This window comes from Nuphar pumila, chromosome 17 (genome assembly GCF_984573655.1).
Source record: "Nuphar pumila chromosome 17, dmNupPumi1.hap1.1, whole genome shotgun sequence".
NCBI classification, from domain to species: domain Eukaryota; kingdom Viridiplantae; phylum Streptophyta; class Magnoliopsida; order Nymphaeales; family Nymphaeaceae; genus Nuphar; species Nuphar pumila.
In genome coordinates, this window is record NC_143265.1 from 64,290,896 (window position 1) to 64,312,142 (window position 21,247).

Genomic DNA, 21,247 nt, shown 5'->3' on the forward strand with positions numbered 1-21,247 from the left:
TTATCGGATGTTTGCCAAAGTTTTGGCGAATAGGCTGAAATCGGTAGCTAACCGGATTTTTTCAGACTCTCAGTTCGCCTTTATCCGTAATAAGAGGGTCCAGCACTCGTTCATTATGGCATCCGAGGTGGTCCATTCCTTGCAGCATAGCGGTCAACCTTACTTTGTCCTTAAATTAGACTTTCATAAAGCTTTTGACTCTGTGCATTGGCCATTCTTATTTCAAATGTTAGCAAATTTCGGTATTGGTCGTCGTTTTTCTGGTTGGGTGAGAGAGTTGGTCTCAAATGCCCAGGCCATATTAAATATCAATGGTATTAGAGGAGACCGGTTCAAGCTAGGGCAGGGTTTGCGGCAAGGGTGCCCCCTATCACCTTTGTTGTTCAATGCAGTTGCTGAGGGTCTTGTGGTCTTGCTTAAGCGGGTTGTTGTATCAGGTTTTATTGATCCTTTGCAGGTTTCCGACTTCCCGAGTCATATTCTTACTTATGCTGATGATATGATCATTTTTTGTCGTGCAAATGTTCAACAGATGCTTAGGTTCAAGCTTATCATTCAGTTCTTTCTCTCCATGTTCGGGCTATCTCTAAATGAGACCAAATGCTCTATTACCATGTTCAATGTTAATGCCAATATGCTTGCAGCTGGAAAAAGAATTTTTAATTGCACTACTTCTGACTTGTCTATTATGTACCTTGGCTTGCCGTTACAAGTGAAGCCTCTATCTTCAGCGGCTTGGGCTCCGACACTTCAAAAAGTGAAGCGCAAATTGCTTTCGTGGCAGTCGTCTTATCTCTCTAGCGTTGAACGTCTAACCTTAGTCAGACATGTTCTTTCAACTATTCCAGAATTTTTCATGTCTCTGTTTGTGATGCATGTGGGAGTAGAGAAGCAGCTGACGCGCTTGCTGGCAGGCTTTCTTTGGTCTGGGTGTAAACTCACAGGTAAGCGTCACTTGATTGGTTGGCGTTCGGTGGTTCTACCTCAGTGTATGGGTGGTTTAGGCATCCCGGTGCCCAGACTGCGAAGCATTGTTCTTGTCGCCAAGCAATGTTGGTTGGCCCACCAACCGGATAACCCTTGTGCTAGTTTTCTTCTTGCTAAATATGGAGATCCAACTCTTATTCCGGTTCGTCTGGGAACCCGAGGTTTGGCGCTCTCGCACTTGCGTAAATCGTGGTTGAGGGCTTTAGCCTGCTTTAGAGACCATTTTGAGGTCTCCGGAAATTTTGGTCAGTGGTTGCAGTGGGCGTTGGCACCAAGCGGAGAGTTTCTCACCAAAAAAGTCTATAGATCGTTGCTACCGCCAGGGGCTGATTGGTTGCCCGAGGATGTGCTTTGGGCGAAGGGTCCTTCCCCCCGTTCGCGAGTCCTGGCTTGGTTAATTTTGCACGATAGGATCCAGACCCACAGTAATTTAAAGAAGTGGGGCATTCAACTCCCGAGTTAGTGCGTGCTTTGTCAAGCTGCAGAAGAATCTACGTTTCACTTGTTCTGGTCTTGCCCAATATTTATGGAAATCTTTAGTAGGACCTGGAGGCATCCGGAAGTATTTGTTAAGGAGGAGTCCTTTGCACTAGATCTGATCTTGGGGCCGGTTTGTATTAGGCGCAGCAAGAGGTGGAGGTTCATCTGGCGGACGTGGTTGCTTACCTCTTGGTGGTTTGTTTGGATGGCGCGAAACGATGCTCATTTTCGTCATATTCGAGTTAACATTCAAAACCTGGTGCATAAAATTTTGGTAGATGTTTATGTGATCTTGCGTATGCATCTTAGTGATCTTCCACTCCCTCCTACTGATGCTACCTATCCTTTGTCTCAATCTGGGCAAGCGGCTATGTCGTGAGCCCATTTTTATCTGTCTAATGTTCTTTTCTCTTGTGCTTTCTTTATTTGTTTTGGCTTTTGTTCTTGTTCAGTTCATGGGTTCAACATTTTGTTGATCTTCATGAGTGGTAATGTTGAATTACTTTCGGCTCTCTCTCTCTCTCTCTCTATATATATATATATATATATATATATATATATATAGAGAGAGAGAGAGAGAGAGAGAGAGAGCATTATCGTGTGTGTGTGTGTGTGTGCGTGTGTGTTTTGCAATGCACAACCATTTTTGCATCCTAATAACATGCAGAATTGATTTTGGCGCACTATATACTTCTTAAAATGTGATCTTGCACGATCAGTCACTTTAGTGTTTTTTCTTATTTTATTTATATTGGCATTTATTGTTTTGTTATTGTTTTTCTTATTTTTCTGATTTTTTGTTTTTTGTTTTTTGTTTTCTGATTTTTTGTTTTTTGTTTTTTGTTTTTATGAACCAATTTTAACAACATTGTCTAGGTGTAGTTCTTGGTGGAGAAGGGGGCTCTTGGGTTTTTACACCGAGCTCAAGTGGTTTTAACAGTGACCTCGGAAGAAAAGAAAAAAAAAGCGAGCTGGATGGTACCCCTATTCATTGATTTACATGAATCATTACTGCACATAGGCTGCCTGTGTGGGGGTTTATCCTTCTTTACAACCGGTTTTACATGCAAGAGAGAGAGAGAGAGAGATGATAATTAGTAGATACATTATGCAAAGTTCATGTCGGTGTTGGATGTGGCCAATACCATACTGATTAATTGGATATTGACTATTCCAAGCCGCCAGTCATATTTGAATTCGGATGGAGAAAAATCTAATCTTTTTTTTTTTTAATGGAAAGAGATGGCATATCCTGGGTAACAATTGGACTTCTACTACGCTTTGACATACATGTTGGAATTTACACGGATATTTATGAAATCTGAGTATTTGTCAAATTGAACAACAAAACTCACAACCTATCCAAAATCCAACTATAATTGTTTGTTTCTTTGGCTTTCAAATCCAACCAAACGAAATCAGATTCGCTCAGATCCAACTATAATTTGGTCGGCTTCTTCCTTAGGTTCCTCCTACCTGTAAAGTGAGGGGTTTAAGGGCGTTAGCCCTGCGGTGAATTTTTTTTGAAAGATAGTTATGTAATTTTATCCTAAACTCTTTGTTATGTTCAACTACACTAGTACACTCCTTGTAAAATTAGTAAACTACTCTTATTTTTAAGGATGCATCGCCTCATTATTGATAAAGAAGAAGGCTCAAAAATGCGATTGTAAACATAAGGAGAACCACATAAAACTCTTATTTTCATGGTAGTTGTTTTCTCTTCTTTTTTTTTTTTTTGTGCTTGTTTCTTGGATCCATGGGTAGATTAAAAGGTCATTCCCTAACACTTTAACCCCACAGTTGTAAACCTTGGAAAGGTGAGAGCTAGGTAAAGTTATATATGATTTACTTTCATATTGGAGAAAGAGGACACAAACAGTTGTAAACCTTTGATGGTCTACGTGGGATTAGGTGGTTGGAAAGGTGAGAGCTAGGTAAAGTTATATATATGATTTACTTTCATATAAGTCAACGTTTTGCTAAAGACTCGATTTCTTTTAAGCACGTTTGTGAAAGAGTTCTATCATTAATCAGATAACATGGACAAGTAGCTAACGATTTGCAGCACTATAATTACTGGAAAGAAGGAAAAGAAGACAATCGAGCCAAGGAAGAATTTCATTTGTTGACATGATGACCAACTCGTACTAAAGCCAACACGTATTGGTTGAAGGATCCACCATCAAATGATTTGGGGCTGGGTTCAGTCTAAGGAACCTAGTCAAGTGACCAATTGGGCATGATCACATCCGCATTTAATGGAGATAATGAAGCAGTCACCAATTTACGCCAAGGTCCGCAACCATATATAAAAGGGGGCGGATTCTATTTGTTGGGTCAATTGCCAGATCCATGTCCTGGTTCCCATACCGCGTTGGCAGACGCCAAAGTCGGACATTCTGATAAGACAGGCTGAGTGGTACCAATTATCCATTTGGATCAAGGATAGAGATGTAAAAGTTTGGGTTGAGTCTGATATCTGACCGAAAACGGACCGATTAACCTACATTGATCTATATCGGACACAAGTCCCACCGGGTTATGCCTCCAGTAAGGCATGCCAATGGATCTGACATTACCGGATTTCCAACTGGAATTTGACTTTGATAAGTAGGATTCAGAAAAGGAAATTGAGTCGATTTTACAAACGAAACCAACAGATATTTAATGCATGAAATTAGCCGGATGTGGTACAACCCATTTTCCATCCAAATCGGACGTTGGCTAAACGGATTAGAATTCTGATGGTGAAAAGCTTATACCAGATCTAGTTTTTACATGTAAATCGATTCGGGATCTCCGCCAAATTCTGATATTTGTCAGACTCGGTAACAAAGAATCAAAACCATATCCACATCAATAATTGGACATAATTGGATACAGTTTTGGCTTACCAAATGCAATTAAATGGAATTGAAATCACTCGGATATGAGATAAAATCCGGTTCATTGTCATCCCCACTCCTAGTCCTAGCTAGGGGTGTCAAAGAGCCGGGTTTACCTGGAACCGACCAGTATCAAACGGGTCCGGGTAAATAAGAAGACCCGATTAAGACCCGGGTTCATACCCAAGTTCTGATTAATACATGGAATCGGGTATAGTTTGTGAAATTTTATACCAGACCCAGGCCCAACCTGAGTTCCGATTAAGACTCACAATTTTTCAGTGTAAAGATGATAAAAAATAGTATTTTACCGGGTATGACCTGGGTCTGGTTCATGTAGTTCTTATGGGGTCTAGGTATGGTTTCTTTTATGGTGGGTCCGATTAAGCTCAGGTCCGGATCTGATACCATACCCAAAATTCAAGGCCAGATCTGGTTCCACCTGGGTCAGAACCCAACCCGACCCGTTGACACCCCTAGTCCTAGCCAGATATACAACCAAATAGGACCGATGAACCTGGATTTGGATTATATCCGACCAGAATCCAACCCGTTCACATCCACATCCATCAACGCATAAAACCGGGCTCATGAGCCCCACAGACAAGGTGGTGCTGTGGGGGACAGCGTTTCGCATTTGGATAACATCGATTTGACAGAATCAACGATCATCGATGATAGTGCTCTGGTGCTTTACGTCATTGACCATACTGATCCCGAACGAGTTTCATTGTCAATCACAGTGGCAGGCAGCAGGAAGAGGCCCAGAAACTACTGAGACCCTCTCAGAGATACCCAAACACGGATTGGACCACTGACCCTCAGTTGTAAGCAACGCGGACCCCTCTTGCTTCTCTCATCAGCTCCTATTCTGATTCTTGGGATGTTAGCTAAGGCTCCTACTCCTCCCTACAAATACATAAGCTCAAGAGGGAGAGATTGCACATGCCGTGGAGCAAGCTCTTGTACCATCTCTCTTCCCTTCTTCTGCAGTTGGGGTTTCTCTTTCTTCCTTAAATCCTCTTTGAAAGCACCACCATGATGACATTGATCGCTCGCACTGGCCGCCAAAACCAACGATACGAAAATGGTCGTCGCCTCGTTGCAGGGTACCCCCCCCCCCCCCCCTCTCTCTCTCTCTCTAGAGGCGATCAGTATTTTAGTTAGTGAAGCACCCATTTTGAGATTGTTCAAATGTGTTGAAAAGGTTGGTTCAATAGGCCAATGGTCCACTCCATGGGGATTCAGACCTTTACATCGTATACTCCCCCCCCCCCCCCCCCCCCCCCCTTTTTATGTTACTGCTGCAGGTGAAGACTGAGCAGGTACAGGTTGGCCCTTGGGGAACCCCAAAAGTCAAGTTCCCATTTTGGGAGAAAATAGTGATAGCATTTACATGTGGCAGCAGGCAGCTGTATGACTTGTTTTTGAAACGTACGTCTGTGACATTGTATTAAAAATTGGAGCATTTGAGCCAACTGTGGGGCCCTTGTTTCTCTAGAAAACTGATCCTTTCTGCAAATTTTCTTCTTGAAACCAAATTCACTTCATATGCAGTCCAACAATCTGAAGATTTGTTAGTAGGTATGATTACTTCCCATGAGCGAGCACATAATTGACATTGTTATTGGCTGTGGCAGGTGCATCCCTTACAAGTGTGTGGAATCAAAGCTAGAGGTTCTGGTTGTTAAAGCTCAGAAGAGCGACAAAGTGTTGTTTCCCAAGGTACAAACTTAAAAAATATATTTTTCATCACCTTTTTTTCTTTTTGGATGTTGCCTTGTGGCTTGGTAAATGCTGATGTATTTTGTTTTGTATGGTTGAAGGGAGGATGGGAGAACGACGAGACGGTAGAAGATGCAGCTCGCAGGGAAGCAATGGAAGAGGCCGGTGTCGTGGGAGTCATGGGGGTGAGTTACATGCCCACTTCTAATTACCATCTATTTTCAACCATTCCGTTAAAATAATATAGAGAATGCCAACAGAATCATCTCTATCACTAACAACTTAAACTTGGTGGTGTTGATTCTTATGCCATTTGTTGGGTATTGGCCTTAAATCTTTCCACTTTGATGCTCATGGTCATTTAAAAAATGGCTACACAACAATGATACCATTGAAAAGTATTACTACGCCATAGTAAAACACTATGGGCTTCATAGAATAATTACTGATCACTAAGGTTATTAAGAATTTGAAGAAGTGAGTATACCATTTTTAAGAAAAAAAGACAAACAAAGCAGGTGTGTTGATTATAGTGTTAAAGCTATATTTGGTTAATGAGGTCATGCTTTTAATTATCATTTATTTTGCAGGTTATGCTTGGTACTTGGACTTTCAATAGCAAAGGGCATGAAGATGGAGACCATGTGGCACACGTGTTCCCTTTAGAGGTGCAAATACTACAGGATCCTTGGCCAGAGAAGCACCTCCGTGAAAGAATATGGGTAAGCCTATATACTGCATATTTACTGAGAGATCACTGCACCTTTTAATAGGGCCAAAAGCTTAAGCAAGTGTATCGTGCTAAAAAATCTATTGTTTCTTTGTATAGATGTGCGTCGAGGATGCGAGGCAGCGTTGCAAGCACCTATGGATGAAAGAAGCATTAGACAAACTGACAAGTACATGGCCTGACAACTGACTTGGAGCTGTAACATGACTGAATGAGCAGCTAAGAACCAGATTAATTTCAGTTGCATTCTCAAGCTCTTAAGCAAGTGCTTGGTGTCACGGGGAGCTGTGAAAAAACTTTCAACATGAAGGAAATTAACAGCATAGGTCATGGGGAACATAGTCAAAAGAAAAGCCCCACTATTTTCAAATAAAATTGTGCATACAAATAGAAAAGTAATTGGGATGGATTAATAATACATCAATGGAATTCTTTCCATTCACAAGTGGGTGTCAAACAATTCAGTTTTGTGGTTTCAATAGTTTGAACCTCAAGTTTAGTATGTTTGCTTAAAGGTTTTTTTGCAAATTATGCTAGTTCTCTCTCTCTCCCTCTCTCTCATGACAGGCACAAGAATAAGGGAAAGACTCAAAAATTTTGAGGGAAAATTATACCTCAAAAATACTTTTAATCAACACACACAAAATAAGAGAGAACCTAAAGTCTTCCCAAAGCACGTGCCTTCGTATCTATATACTCTCTCGTCTCTGTCAATACACATATGGGCCAAAGACTTAACTTCTAAGAAATAAAACCGTGAAACCTCTATTCTAACAAGTAATCACCAAAACTATCAATGAACTCGTGACAAGCAGACCCAAAACCACCAAAAACGTCCTTCTAAAACAAAATATCACCTTTAAAATTTAGTTTATATCTTTAAGATCCTCCCTTGATGTAAGTTATCCAAACTTCTTTCGTTCCCATCAAATGTCCTTCTAAAACAAAATATCACCTTTAAAATTTAGTTTAATCTTTAAGATCCTCCCTTGATATAAGTTATCCAAACTTATTCGTTCCCATCAAACTCTCAACTTTTAGAAATCCTGCAATTTTAATGGCCTTAATGCTGTAGTTTTAGGGGGCACGTGCCCAGAATCACACAAGATATCAGCAAACAGGAAACACACAATCATAATGAAAACTAGTAAATAAGCAAGCAACCAAGACAAAGGTTTACGTGATTCAACAATATGCCTACATTCAAGAAAAGAATATCGAGAGCCTTTACTAATATAAAATTAATCATGGATACAAGAAAAAATAAACAAAGTCATAAAATAAAACAGTTGCACCTATCCTTCGATCCTCCTAATGTCTTCCTCTCCATCCCAAAAAGAAGCCTACGTACCCTTTTCTATTAGTCCTTCGATCACTTCTCTTGATAACCCAGAAAATCCCAAACCCTAAGAACCACCACAAGAGGGCAAAATCCCTCTTTCCATATCAACACTCAAAGGCCAAGAGGAAACCTCAAGAGAGCAACACACACATGCTGACTCTCTCTCACCTTCTCATCGCACCAAAATAGGGCACACCTTCTCTTTCTATTCTATTTTCTTAAAGTTTAGGAAACTCACCTTTCTCTTTGGCTCACAATACCCAACTCCTATGAGCTACCATAAAATATCAAAGAAGAGTCCAACAAAGACTCTTATATGATACATGTGGGTTGTATTGACCCAGCAAAGTTTGAACAACATTTAACATTCTCTATCTTGGCTTGAACAGTTTTTAACTATTTTCTTTGAATACCACTCTCTCCTTGGGGCCAAAGCTATTTAACTCATAATAAGAACCAAGTTTAGGCCAACCTATGAAGATCTCTACCTTGAGTCATAATTACTAACAAAGAACTGTGGTGGTCTCTTTTTCCCTCTCTTTTAAAAGAAGTCAAAAGGAGTATCAATATGTCTATTATCCTTGTGAGTGACAAATTCTTTTTATGTAAGACTCTACCTTAATATAAAAATGATTCTACCCAAATCTGAAGTAAGATCTTCATCTATAATCTTTCTAATATTTGATAGATTTAAAGGATTAAATAGGATTTCATTTATCCTTATTATTTCTCACATTTGCTATAAATAAAGTTTCTTTATCTAGATCATACACTTGCATAAATATGTGAGTGAAAGATTGAATACGATAAGAATGAAAGAGAGAGTGTTTCTCATGGACGCCTTTAACTGAACCATGTAAATGTCCTAGATCGATCTTTCAGAATGGGGCATGTGCAGTGCGGAGCTTTACTGAGTGAAAAATGCATCGAGTGTAAGAACGCATGGTATGTGTTGCTTGATCAGTGATGTGTGGTGGTAGCATGGCATGCGATAGGCATCAGTATCGTCATTAGTGCATCGTTGTGTGGTGACACAGACGTGGAGCGTTATTCGGTTAAGCAGTGCCAGCGGATCAAAGGATATTGCCTTTGGAGATTTGGTTAAGGACCTCTCTATTTGCAAGATGCTTCCCATGCATAGTGGTTGGATGCACGAATGTGCGTGTGGGTTAGGGTTAATTCTTCCAAGAATCACCTAAGGTAATTCCAATCAAGTATGGTAACTTAGGGCTAGGTGAGTGAATGCCTAGGCACCGGCGAATGAGTCTGAGTAGTGCTCTTCGCTATGGTGTTCAACTATCAACTGGTCTTCAAACTGAGAGTCGCAAGGTCTTGTTCCATCAGTGGCAAGGTTTTGCTATGTTGTATGCATAGAGCTGCAATACGCTCCATGACATGCAAGGCTAAGGCAAAGTTTGTGTCTTTCGGAAGTGATAGCTGGTATAAGATGACTATGCACCAAGCGGCATGGACTACATGGAATGTGTATTTGGAAATGTGCTTGATCAACTTTCACTAGGCAGTTGTGCACGGGGCCACTAAAAATGGTTCAGCATATGGAAACATGTTAGTATGCAGGCTTTGGGTGTTAGGATGGCCAGCTTGAGCAACTTAGTACATCGCGGGTTTGCAGAGCATTCTACGCCCGTAAATAGATAGGCTTGTGGCAGTAAGGAAGGATCATCGCGCCACACTAGCTTATTGAAAAAAGTAAGTCAATGACAAATTGGCATCAAAGTAAAAAGATTCACGAAGACTTTGTTCTTCATTGTGTGCGACACTGAAGCGGACAACGATGGTTTATCTTGGTTACACAATTTTTGTACAGCTGAATGGTGGTTGACCGAGTACAGAAGCAAAATGTTAGCAGGATGGTATGAGACATTTTGTCGATGATAAGCAGAACTGTAAGGTTGTTGTTCAGTTGGCTAAAGGAATGTAGATAAGCCAAAGATTTCTACCAGTTGTGTGTTAATTAGGCTCACTTGTGGAGCGTGACGTTTGCCTTGTGCATGCAGAGAATGCACATTGGATTCGGATGAATGGATTTGCACCTTTGGGTATGGGAGACTTAATTAAACTTTTAGATACTCTTCCAAGATTGTGTGTTAGCGGAGTGCCCACGTTGATCAGAAGGCTCACTGTTTTGGTTCCTTGAGTTGGCAGATCTTCAATGAATTATGCATATAGAAAAAGTTATTCTTTGTGTCTCATTGGTTCCTGCGGAAACGCTTTGCTGACTCTGAGAGAGTACAACGTGCTAACTTCAGAAGGAGAGTGCAGCATTGGGGCAAAGTGCTTTTGTGAGGATGAGTGCCCAGGAAGACAGTTTGAAGGACCGCATTGGGGTGATATGTAAGCAGGCATTTTCCACTTGAGGACTAGTTTGGACTAGTGAAAAACCGCAAGTTGGTGATTAAGGGAGTAGATATCCCTACGGCATACATTGGTGGTTGTCTTTCTCTGTGAGGACCACAAAGGGCTTGAACTTGCCCTTGGTGGGGTTGAAAGTCACCTCAGCCATGAGTATCAAAATGACAAGTTTGTCTTGCGGTCAAGGATAACTTGTTTGTATTTGAGACTGTACTGAGGTCTCACAAGCAGAGAATGCTCGATGTTGATAAAGTAGAAGATTGTTATCTAAGTGATCAGAGATGTGTTAAAGGTATGAGACTTGGCATGTTAAAGGTTGCGGTGATGGTGGATATAAAGCAAAACAAGTTGAATAGGCTGAAGAAAAAGAGTAAATCAAAGATAAGTACAAAAAAAAATTGGCATATCAGTGAAGACTGTGCTCTTACCTACACGAGCATTATCGAGGACAACAATGGTTTTGGGTGGGAGAGAATGTCCCAGACCGATCTTTTAGAATGGAGCATGTGCAATGCAGAGCTCTACTGAGTGGAAAATGCATTGAGTGTAGGAATGCACAGTATGTGTTTGCTTGATCGGTGATGTGCGGTGGTAGCATGGCATGTAATAGGCATTGGTATCGTCATTAGTGCATTGTTGTGTGGTGGCACATATGTGGAGAGTTGTTCGGTTAAGTAGTGCCAACAGATCAGAGGATGTTGCCTTTGGAGATTTGGTTAAGGACTTCTCGGCTTGCAAGATGCTTCTCATGCGTAGCAATTGGATGCACGGGTGTGTGTGTGGGTTAGAGCTAATTCTCTCAGGAATCACCTTAGGTGATTCCAATCGAGTATGGTGACTCGGGGCTAGGCGAGTGAATGCCTAGGCACCGATGAATGAATCTGGGTGGTGCTTTTCGCTATGGTGTTTAATCATCAACTGGTTTTCAGACTGGGGGCCGCAAGGTCTTGTTTCTTCAGTGGTGAGGTTTTGCTATATTGTACGCATGGAGTTGCAATACGCTCCATGACACGCAAGGCTAAGGCAAAGTTTGTGCCTCTTTCGGAAGTGATAGCTGGTATGAGACGGCTATGCACCAAGTGGCATGAACTACATGGAATACACATTTGGATATGTGCTTGATCAGCTTCCGCTAGGCAGTTGTGCACAGGGTGGTGTGCAAGGCCAATGAAAATGATTCAGCACATGAAAATGTGTTAGTTCACCGCCTTTGACTGTTAGGCTGGTGTGATCATCGCAAAAATTTTCCTCTTTGTAATATTCTCTCTCTTCCTTCTCTTTTCCTTTTCCAACCTCTTATTTTCCTCCTTTTTGAAGGGAGAAAGATAAAAGACGGAAAGAAAGAGAGAAGAGAAAAGAAAGAAGAGAAGAGAAGAGGAACTCTTTTGCGGGTCTCACTTGACCTTAATTTTGAAAATATTCGAAATAACCCGCCTCCGTTTTTGAAATATTTGCGAGAAAACTGGGAGACGGGATCCGCTCGTCGGTACGAGGTTCGACCGTTCCTGGCACCTTTACCAGGGGTAATCGAACCAAGGGTCGAATTAATGACTTTTGCTTTGATAAGAAATTATCTAAGAATTTATCCTAAGTCTAAATGTACAAAGAATCATGCTTGTGCAAATGCAAAGATATATGCTCTTTTTGAAATATTTTGAAGAATTTCCAAGTGTTTCTGAGATGAATCTGATAAAGTGAAGAAATGATTTTAACTTAGAACTTAAGATTAAAGTTCTAAGTTTTAGAATAATCAAGAGCTTGGGAATATGAATCTGGTTTTGGAAAATGATCTTGAAACTGAGAGAAAAAAGAGAAGAAAGGAAATTTCAAAGTCATAAATGGACTTTGAATTAGAAATTTGAACTTGGATGAATATTTGGAATGGAATTGAATTCTATCTTTGAAATTTTTAGGAGAAAAATGGGGAAAAATAGATTTGAGAAATAGAATAGAGTTGGAATTTCAAGATGAAATCTGAATCCAAGATCTGGATTCTAAATAGGGTTCAAAGTTTGAAATTTTTGATTTAGGATCTGAAATGGGAACTTGATTTGAAATCTGGAATGAAGTGGAATTGGTTTTTTTAAGGATTAGAATTAAAGTGGAATTTGGATATGAAATTTTGAATGGAATTGGATTCGAGGTTTGGAATCCAAGATGGTTTTTGGATCTGAAATCTGAGATCCAAGATAGAGTTGGACTCTGGACCCTAAGATGAAATTGGATCTAAAGTCTGAGATCCAATGTAGGATTGGATTCTGGATCCTAGAATGGATTTGGATTTGAAGTCTGAGATCCAATGAAGAATTGGGTTCTGGATACTAGAATAGGTTTTGGATCTGAATCTGAGATCCAAAATAGAAGTTGGATTCATACTTGGAAATTTGGATCCAAGTTGGGATTTAGAGCTTAAACTTTGGATTTGGGCTTTTGCAAGTCTGACTAGGACTTTTGAATTATGGATCTGGGTTTTGAACAACCCAGATTGAATTTAAAATTTAAGAAAGGTCAAGTTTTTGAGAATCAATCTCAAACAATGGTTTTTGAATAGATAGGAAGATGAACTTGATTTTGAGACTGAATCAAGAATTTCAAAGTTGTAAATGGAACTTTGAAATTGAATTTTTGAATTGAATTTGATTTTTGGAGTTTCAAAACTGATTTGAGAATTTGAACTATAAATGAATTTCCAAGTCAAATTCGGTTTTGAATTTGGAGTTTGAATCTGGAATGAATCAAGAATATAAAGATTGAATTTTGAAATTTCAAAGTTAAATTGGACTTTTGAACTTGGAATTTAAATCTTTGAAATAAGATAGAAGGATGAATTAAATTATAGACTGAAGAAAGATATTTGAGATCACTTGGGTTTTTGAAAGAGAATTTTGAAAATATGATGCAATTATTCCCTAAATGATGAAATGAATTTGAAAATTTTGAATTTTGGAATTTGGAAAGTTATTCCATTCTTTAAATGAATAAAAAATGAGGTTGAAGACATAATACATCCCTAACTATGGTCATTGAATGTATTATGTAATAACTTCATTTAAATTCAAGTGAAGAATAAAATACATCTTTTGTGCTTTTATAGAATTTAAAATGAAATTAACTCTCAATATACCCTGACTATGGCCATTGGTATATATTTTGAGTTGATTTCAAGTTAAGTTCTGATAAAAAAATAAAATATTTTAAAAAAAATATGATGAATTTTGAAAATGGATCTAGTGTTATTTCGTAAAAGATAAAAATACTAAGTTTTGTCCATACCCTGACTATGGCCATTGATATGGATCATCAACTTAGGATTAATTTACCCCTTACGAAATGGTGCCCGTGCCATTCGTGTTTCATCATTGTGAGGATTTGAGAAATAAAGGAAAAATGCATGAGAACAAGCAATTTATAATGTTTACAATGCTCATCCATTCTACCTAAAGCAGAAAATGTAAATTCTTATTCCAATCTAACTATTACATCATACATAAAATTGAATTTACAAGAAATAATAGCCTTTTCCATATGTTTCCTGCAAAACACTTAGAGTTAGTATGAAAGGAAAAGAAAGATTTGTATATCTCAAACATACCAAATATGAGATACTCACATGCCACGATATTTAAGATCTGAAGTGAGGAAGGATGAAAAATGATATGTATCTACATGCATATATATACATGCATCTATGCACATATATATATATATATATATATATATATATATATATATATATATATATATATATATATATATATATATATATATATATATATATACATGCATCTATGCATATATATATATATGCATATATATATATATATATATATATATATGAATATAGGTAAGATAGTGAATGTGAAGAATTAACATAGTGGATGATATGGAGATGTCAAAATGTATATACAGCAAAGAAGTGCTATGATGGTTTCAAAACAGTGGGCAGCATGTAGATAGTGCAGTGATTAAAAAGTGTACAAAGGGGCGTACACAGGTAGTGAATGTAAGTGTATTGTGGAATGAAAGGGTGGGTTATATCCAGGCTGCTGCAAATAATACTGTAGCAGCTAAAATAATCAATGACAAGGATGGCAAAATACAGAGAGAGGAAAAATGACAGGTAGGTTGGTGTGCAGAGGGCTGATATGATGATGAAACCAAAATTTGGCTGTGATTACAGTATACTGCATACTGTTACAGATGTAATGCCGAAGTGCTGAAGTGATGATGACAAAAGACAGGTGAGGTGGTGACTGAAGTGTGCTGAAACGTGGATGGTTAGAGAATATACAACAGAAAATGAAGTGTGTAATGAAGCAAATGTTGGTGAAGTGGAGCAGAGGGTGTTTAGAACCATTGATTGAATGGCCTTGAGCAAGATTCTGACATTTTTTTGACACAGCCATACGGGTCATAGCAATGCTTATGACTATTACTGATGCAACTACAGGTTCTGGCCCAACAACAGTTCCTAATGTTATCAGCAAAAAGGATTTCAGCAACCTTCCTATTGCCGGAGATGGGGACGCAGGAAAATTCTGTAAGCACAAGACTGTGTGCTGTAGTTGAATGCTACTCTACTACAGAGGGTGCAATAGGTGGTTTTAAGGATAATAGCGCTGGCTACAGATTGCTATTGGCAACAGTTGAACACTGTTTGAGATACTTACAACGGGTAACATGAAAGGAAGGGTGACGCAATCCTAGAAATATTGCAGACATAGAAATAATACTTGAACACAGGAATCGCAAGACACCAGCCAGGCTTCGTGATTTTAAAAAATGTTCCAACATGATCCTATTAACTTGCCGCACAATACCATTTGGATCCATTAGCAAAAAGGATTAAATCTTCTGCCATTCTTGATTCCACTGCTTTTGAAGTTCACCTTGCTCCAGCTGGAGAGTAAATTCTGTTGCACACCCTTGGAATATCCTTATCAGAATGGCCCATGATGAGGACATTTGTACTGAATTTCTGGACAACTTTCCATTTCCACTATCATCACGACCTTTTGGAATTTCCCATTCAAATGAAGATGAGATGCTTACAGCATATGATCATATCCAATCTTTTACTGAGAGTGTCATATCATTACCGTTTCTAGCTTCCATGATAGGGAAACGAGGTAAAACCCGAAAGAGGAAAGGGTGTTATACAATGACATGGGTAGAGAAGAGGGGTAAAAAAAATAAAGGAATGGAGGTAACGAATATAAAATTTTAGTGAGCACATAATACAACAGCCATTGTACCTGATAAAAATCAACTAATATGAAGGAAAAGAAAAAAACACATCTCACAAGATATAAGCTTCCAACAGTAAAAAAAAATGACTTACACTTTGATCAAAACATGTGGCAACCTCATTTTGAGTGGATTTTAATGACCCATCCATTGATATGTAGGCTTTACCTGAAGGCAGCACCAGCTCGGCACCTTTATAGCTTTATTTAAACTCCAATACCAAGCTTTCAAGCAGAGGAAAATCCAAGTTCTCTACCATTGAATCAAATTCAGATTCGTCTCTTGCTAAGGTCTCCTACTGTCTCAATTTGTCTATACTAGTTACCAGCAATCGTTATTTTGCAAATAATTATGTTAATGGCATTCATTAACCACTATACTTATTATCAGGCTATAAAAAGAATTGAATTGAGTGTTGACAACACCGTGTTAAACCATTACCAAAGAACACATTAAAACGCATATTGCTTCTATCTAATGTTCTCTTATCCATTATCTATTGCTACAGTACAAGCCAGAGCCACATTCCAGTTGAAATAATTCCTTCCTTTTGCAACAGAGTTATGAACCTCATTTCCATCATTAAAAATTAGCATATTAATGACCCATCCACTGATATGTAGGCTTTATTGGATGTGGAGTTTTTTTTTTTTACTGAATCCACAATTACTACCTGCTCAGAAATGCTTGACAATAGAGATCCCACAAATTCAAGTGATCATGACGAGATTTAATAATAAATCAAGGGATCTACAGGAGTAAACCATAATTTAAGAGTCATGAAATAAAATCTACAGACTGAAAAAGAATGAAAGTAAAACACGATGAAATAAAATACACTGGATTATCAAGTTGAGAACATAATATCAAAAAGAAAAAAATGAATTGCAAAAAGAGAAGAAAGAAAAAAAAAGAAAAAAAATAAAAAGTGTTGGAACACGATTGTTCCATTTAATGTTGCGCATATATGGATTGATATTGCTAGCAAGCAGATCAATGCCATAAGGGGCGCTTTAATGGAGCAAGAATAAGAAGGATCAGAGGAAACAGAAATAGTCGGAAGAGGAGAGAGGCACTTACCGTAAATTTGAGGAAATGAGGGAAGGGACGTACCGCTCCTACCTACTGCTGCAGAACGGATTGATTTCCTTCAGTTGGAGAGGTGAAGGTGATTCGCTATGGGGCTGTGAACGACGATTTGCTTCAATGGCGGATCAAGCCGTAGCTTCTTTGGGATCTTGAGAGGAGCCTTCTTCATTGGCCTTGAGGGTGATGATTCAGAGAAAAGAAGTAAAGTGGATGTTGCCCAGAAATCATCGATCCTCCAGGAGCCCCACCGGTAATGGATGTTGAATGCTGAATCAGGCGAATTTGAGGATGAAGAGGTCTTCCTCTGCAAAGGGGAGGAATACCAGGGGAAGAAGGAATTGAATAGAGGAGACGGAAGAATGAGGCATATGGAGGGGTGAAAAGCGGATCGATAAGAGGGTCTCCTGAGTCCCTTCTTAAGGAGGAAGAGGAAGCTTCAGGAGGGGGTTTGTTAGAGATGGATGGAGGAGTGCGATCGACCATGGAGGAGAGAGAAAGAGAGAGGGGTGATGAAGAGGGTCGGCCGCCACTTTTCCCCCAAGGTCTCCTCCAAAAGAAACCCTAAGAAGGGTTTATTTGTAAAAATTTAGGATTTTCCAAAAAGAGGCTCCCTTAACAAAAATTTTCATAAAAATGGCTTAAAAATGATTTTTTTAGCAAAATCGACTTTAAAAAGTTTAAACTCATTCATTTTTCTTGAAATTTTCCATTTTTTTGGTTTTTGTTTTATTTTTCAATTTTTTTTGTATTTTTAAAATAAAATCCTTAAGTTTTGTGAGAAAACAAAGATTAAAACTGATTTTTTTTGTGTTTTTGCAAAAATATTTACAAAAGGGGATTTTTCTGAGAATTTAAAAGTTATTTTGAGAAAATTTCTTCAGAAATGGGTTTTGATCCGGATTTTGAGGAAATATGGATTTAAAGTACTGGATTCGGATCCGGAGTCGATTTTGAATATATCAATATGGATTTTAATTCAGAAAATCTGAAGAATGATCAAAATTTAGCTTTGGTTTTCTCAAAAAAAATGAAACCAGGGGCAAAAAGGTTATTTTTACAAATTTTTGAAAAAATTGGGGTGTTCACAGCTGGCCAGCTTGGATAGTTTGGCACATCGCGGGTTTGCAAAGCATTCTATACCCATGACAGAGTGATAGATAGGCTTGCGGCGATAAGGAAGGATCATCGCGCTGCACTGGCTTATTAAAAAAAATAAGCCCGTGACATAAATGTCTAATTATTTTTCTTTCTTTTGTCCTAATTTTTTATTCAATCCATTATTTTTCATATTTTACTATTTCAACAGCAAAACAATTGTCCAGATAAATTCTGATCACGTCATTGGTTGATATTGTGAGTAATATGTAGCTTGTTGACTAATTAATTCTCAAACGTCCTAGACTGCTTTGAAAAACATATTTGATGCTTCTTTTGCTTAATCCAAACATGTAGGTGTGTTTATAATTACTTATTTAATAAAAATCCATGCTTTAGATCAAATGAATTGGACAATAATTCTTGATTTTTAGTTAATCACATTTTTTGTGTAATATAAACCATTGTTTTTTTTGTCGAGTTAAAAACATATTTAATCATGAAAAATGTTTAAACTAATACATGTTTTCTACTAATTAAAGCATATAGATCACATTTATGGGCTTGGATTAAACAAAAAACACATGCAAATATGTTATTTAATTAATGGAGCTTAGGACAATCTAAGAGATAAATGTTTTGGAAGTTGCACATCACTCATTATATTAATGGCAATTTGTTCAGCTATATTGATTGCATCTTGATATTAGTTTAACATACACTACATTACACTGATAATTTTATAAGGGAAAATATTGACCATACTTGTGGGTTTCAACCTCCTACTGAATAGCTCCATTGATTTTTATACATTTTCAAATATGACACTCCATATGCATCACGTGATCTACATGTTTTATTATTAACCGTCTTTGGGTCATGTTTTTTCTTTTTTCAGATCGAGGAACCCTCGCCGATAACTGGGACACTTAACGAGCAAGCTCCCCTGCATGATTAAGTCATCTGTGGTCACCGACACCCAAACTCTTATAAGCCCATCAATTATAAGTACCCGCACACCCAGTGGGAGACGAACTTGAGACAAAGGGGTCAGCACCTTCTCCCCAAATCCATTATCACTCTGGAATTTCGAGTGTGTCTTTAAGTCACATCCGGTGGGAGTCAAACTTGAGACAAAGGGGTCAGCACCTTCTCCCCAAGCCCATTGTCACTCCGGAATTTCGAGTGAGTGTGTCTTTAAGTTATGTTATGCGATCGTGTATGTCAGATTTTTTTTAGGGTTGAAAAATCAACAACACCCTACCACAAACTGAATATTTTTATGTTAAAAAATACAATCCTTGATCTCTGCTATTTTGACCATACTGGACACATTCCGGTAGTCTGATTTCATCAACCCGACCTGCTCTTAGGAGTTTTAACTAGCTATAAAGTTTAGAAACCACAAGTGAAGTCAATATTTTTTCCTATATTGCCATGATGCATGTATAAAACAATGGATGGCATTGCCATCCATTGTTTTATACATGTCTCCAGCATCGAGTGCATAACCGGAGTCACTTTTCTTAAGTCTTAGGTCTAGAGTTCAATCACTATCAACCTACAAAATCACAACTGCTAGAAAATCCAAATATGAAGGTCTGTGATTGTGGTTTTACATGTCTTTATTAGAGGGGACCCCGGGTTTCCAGACATCATGATTTTGATTTTTCCTGACTTCAAACGCGTAACAAGTACAAAACAACAGCATGGAGCCGATCCACCGTCTCGAGCTTTACCATCACGAGATCAATTAAAGGCATGTTTGAAAGCATGAAAAACTCTCATAGGAAAAAAAAAATTGCGGATGAGAAGTTTTAATAAGATAATTTTTTCAAAATGAAAAATTTTCACTTGTTTGGGTAGCATGAGAAAAATAAAATGAAAAATCTTAAAAAAAATGAGAGAAAGGAGGAGGTGGTGGTGGTGGAACTTCTCCACTGTGATTTTTTGGGAAGTGGGTGATGGTGGTGATGGTAAGATGGATGGTGGTAGTGACAAATCATCGTGGGGGGTGGTGATGGTGTTGGTGGAGCTTTTTCAATGCTGTTTTTCAGGAGATGGGTGGTGATGGATGGTGGAAAAGGCGGTTTTCTCGAAGGTGGGTGATGGTGGTGAGATGAATGGTGGTAATAAAAAATCATCATTAGATGGTGGTGGTAGAGCTTCTTAGGGATCATTTTTCTGGAGGTAGTTAGTGATGGATGGTGGGGAGTGTGGTTTTTTGGAAGGTGAAAGATGGTGATGAGATGAATGGTGGTGGTGAAAAATCATCATGTGGTGGTGGTGGTGGAGCTTCTCCAGTGCATTTTTTGAGAGATGGGTGGTAGTTGGTGGTGGTGAGATAGATGATGAAAAATCAACTTGGAGACGGCAGTTTTTTGAGAGGTGGGTGATGGCGGGTGATGGTGATGATGGTGAGATTAATAGTGGTGGTGGTAGTGATGGTGGTGAGATGAATAGTGGTGATGGTGGTGAGATGGTGGGTGGTAGTTGTGAGATGTAAGATGAGTGGCAGAGAGTGTAAATCATTTTCTCTTGATAGAAAACATTACTCAACGGTTCTCCTGAAAGAATGTTTCTTATCAAAAAGTATAACTTATTAAGAAAATTCACTTAGAGAAAAAGTCTCTTTCTTTTGGAAATGTTGGAAAAACTTTACAGATATTTATTTTGTATTACTTTTGCTACATCTTTTTCACTTTCAAATGTACCTAAGGCATGTTTGAAAGTAGAAAAGATGTAAGAAAAGTGATACAAAATAAAAATTTGTACGGTTTTTCCAACCCTTTCAAAAGAGAAAAATTCTCTTTGAGAGAGTTTTTCTAATGGAGGGAAGTGAAGGAATGTTTTCAACCAAGAGAAAATGGTGAGGTCCACTCCCCATCACCCATCTCACCACCACCACCACCACCATTGATCTCATCACCACCATCACCTACCTCTCGAAAAACCGCCCTCTCCATGATGATTTTTCAATATCCATCGCCACCATCCATCTCACCACTATCACCCACCATCACCTACCTCCCAAAAATGGATACGGAGAAGATCTACCACAACCACCACCCATGATGGTTTTTTACCGTCACCACCATCTATCTCATTGCCACCCACCATCACCCACCTTGCAAAAAATTATCCTCTCCACCATCAATCACCATTCACCATCACCCATGTTCCCAAAAATGGTGACAGAAAACCTCAACCGCTACCATCCATCTCACTACCACCACCACCCAACATCACCTACATCCCTTAAAACTGCATCAGTGAAGCTCCACCACCAAT

At 38.7% G+C, this 21,247-nt stretch overlaps 1 protein-coding gene across 1 annotated transcript; it reads left to right on the forward strand.

The window, feature by feature from the left end:
- Positions 1-5,296: 5,296 nt before the first annotated feature.
- LOC149812055 (nudix hydrolase 18, mitochondrial-like) lies at positions 5,297-7,338 on the forward strand. The gene is made up of 5 exons (XM_089993590.1): positions 5,297-5,464; positions 5,996-6,080; positions 6,182-6,265; positions 6,671-6,802; positions 6,910-7,338. Exons 1-5 carry the CDS (start codon positions 5,394-5,396, stop codon positions 6,997-6,999), a joined length of 462 nt encoding a protein of 153 aa, XP_089849716.1. The 5' UTR covers positions 5,297-5,393; the 3' UTR covers positions 7,000-7,338.
- The last annotated feature ends 13,909 nt before the right edge of the window (positions 7,339-21,247 follow it).

Bases quoted from the DNA above. Each gene is read 5' to 3' on its own strand.
- LOC149812055 (XM_089993590.1), top strand. From the start codon at position 5,394: ATGATGACATTGATCGCTCGCACTGGCCGCCAAAACCAACGATACGAA. The intron at 6,266-6,670 runs GTGAGTTACATG...TTTATTTTGCAG, and splicing joins GTGTCGTGGGAGTCATGGGG to GTTATGCTTGGTACTTGGAC. The intron at 6,803-6,909 runs GTAAGCCTATAT...TTCTTTGTATAG, and splicing joins ACCTCCGTGAAAGAATATGG to ATGTGCGTCGAGGATGCGAG.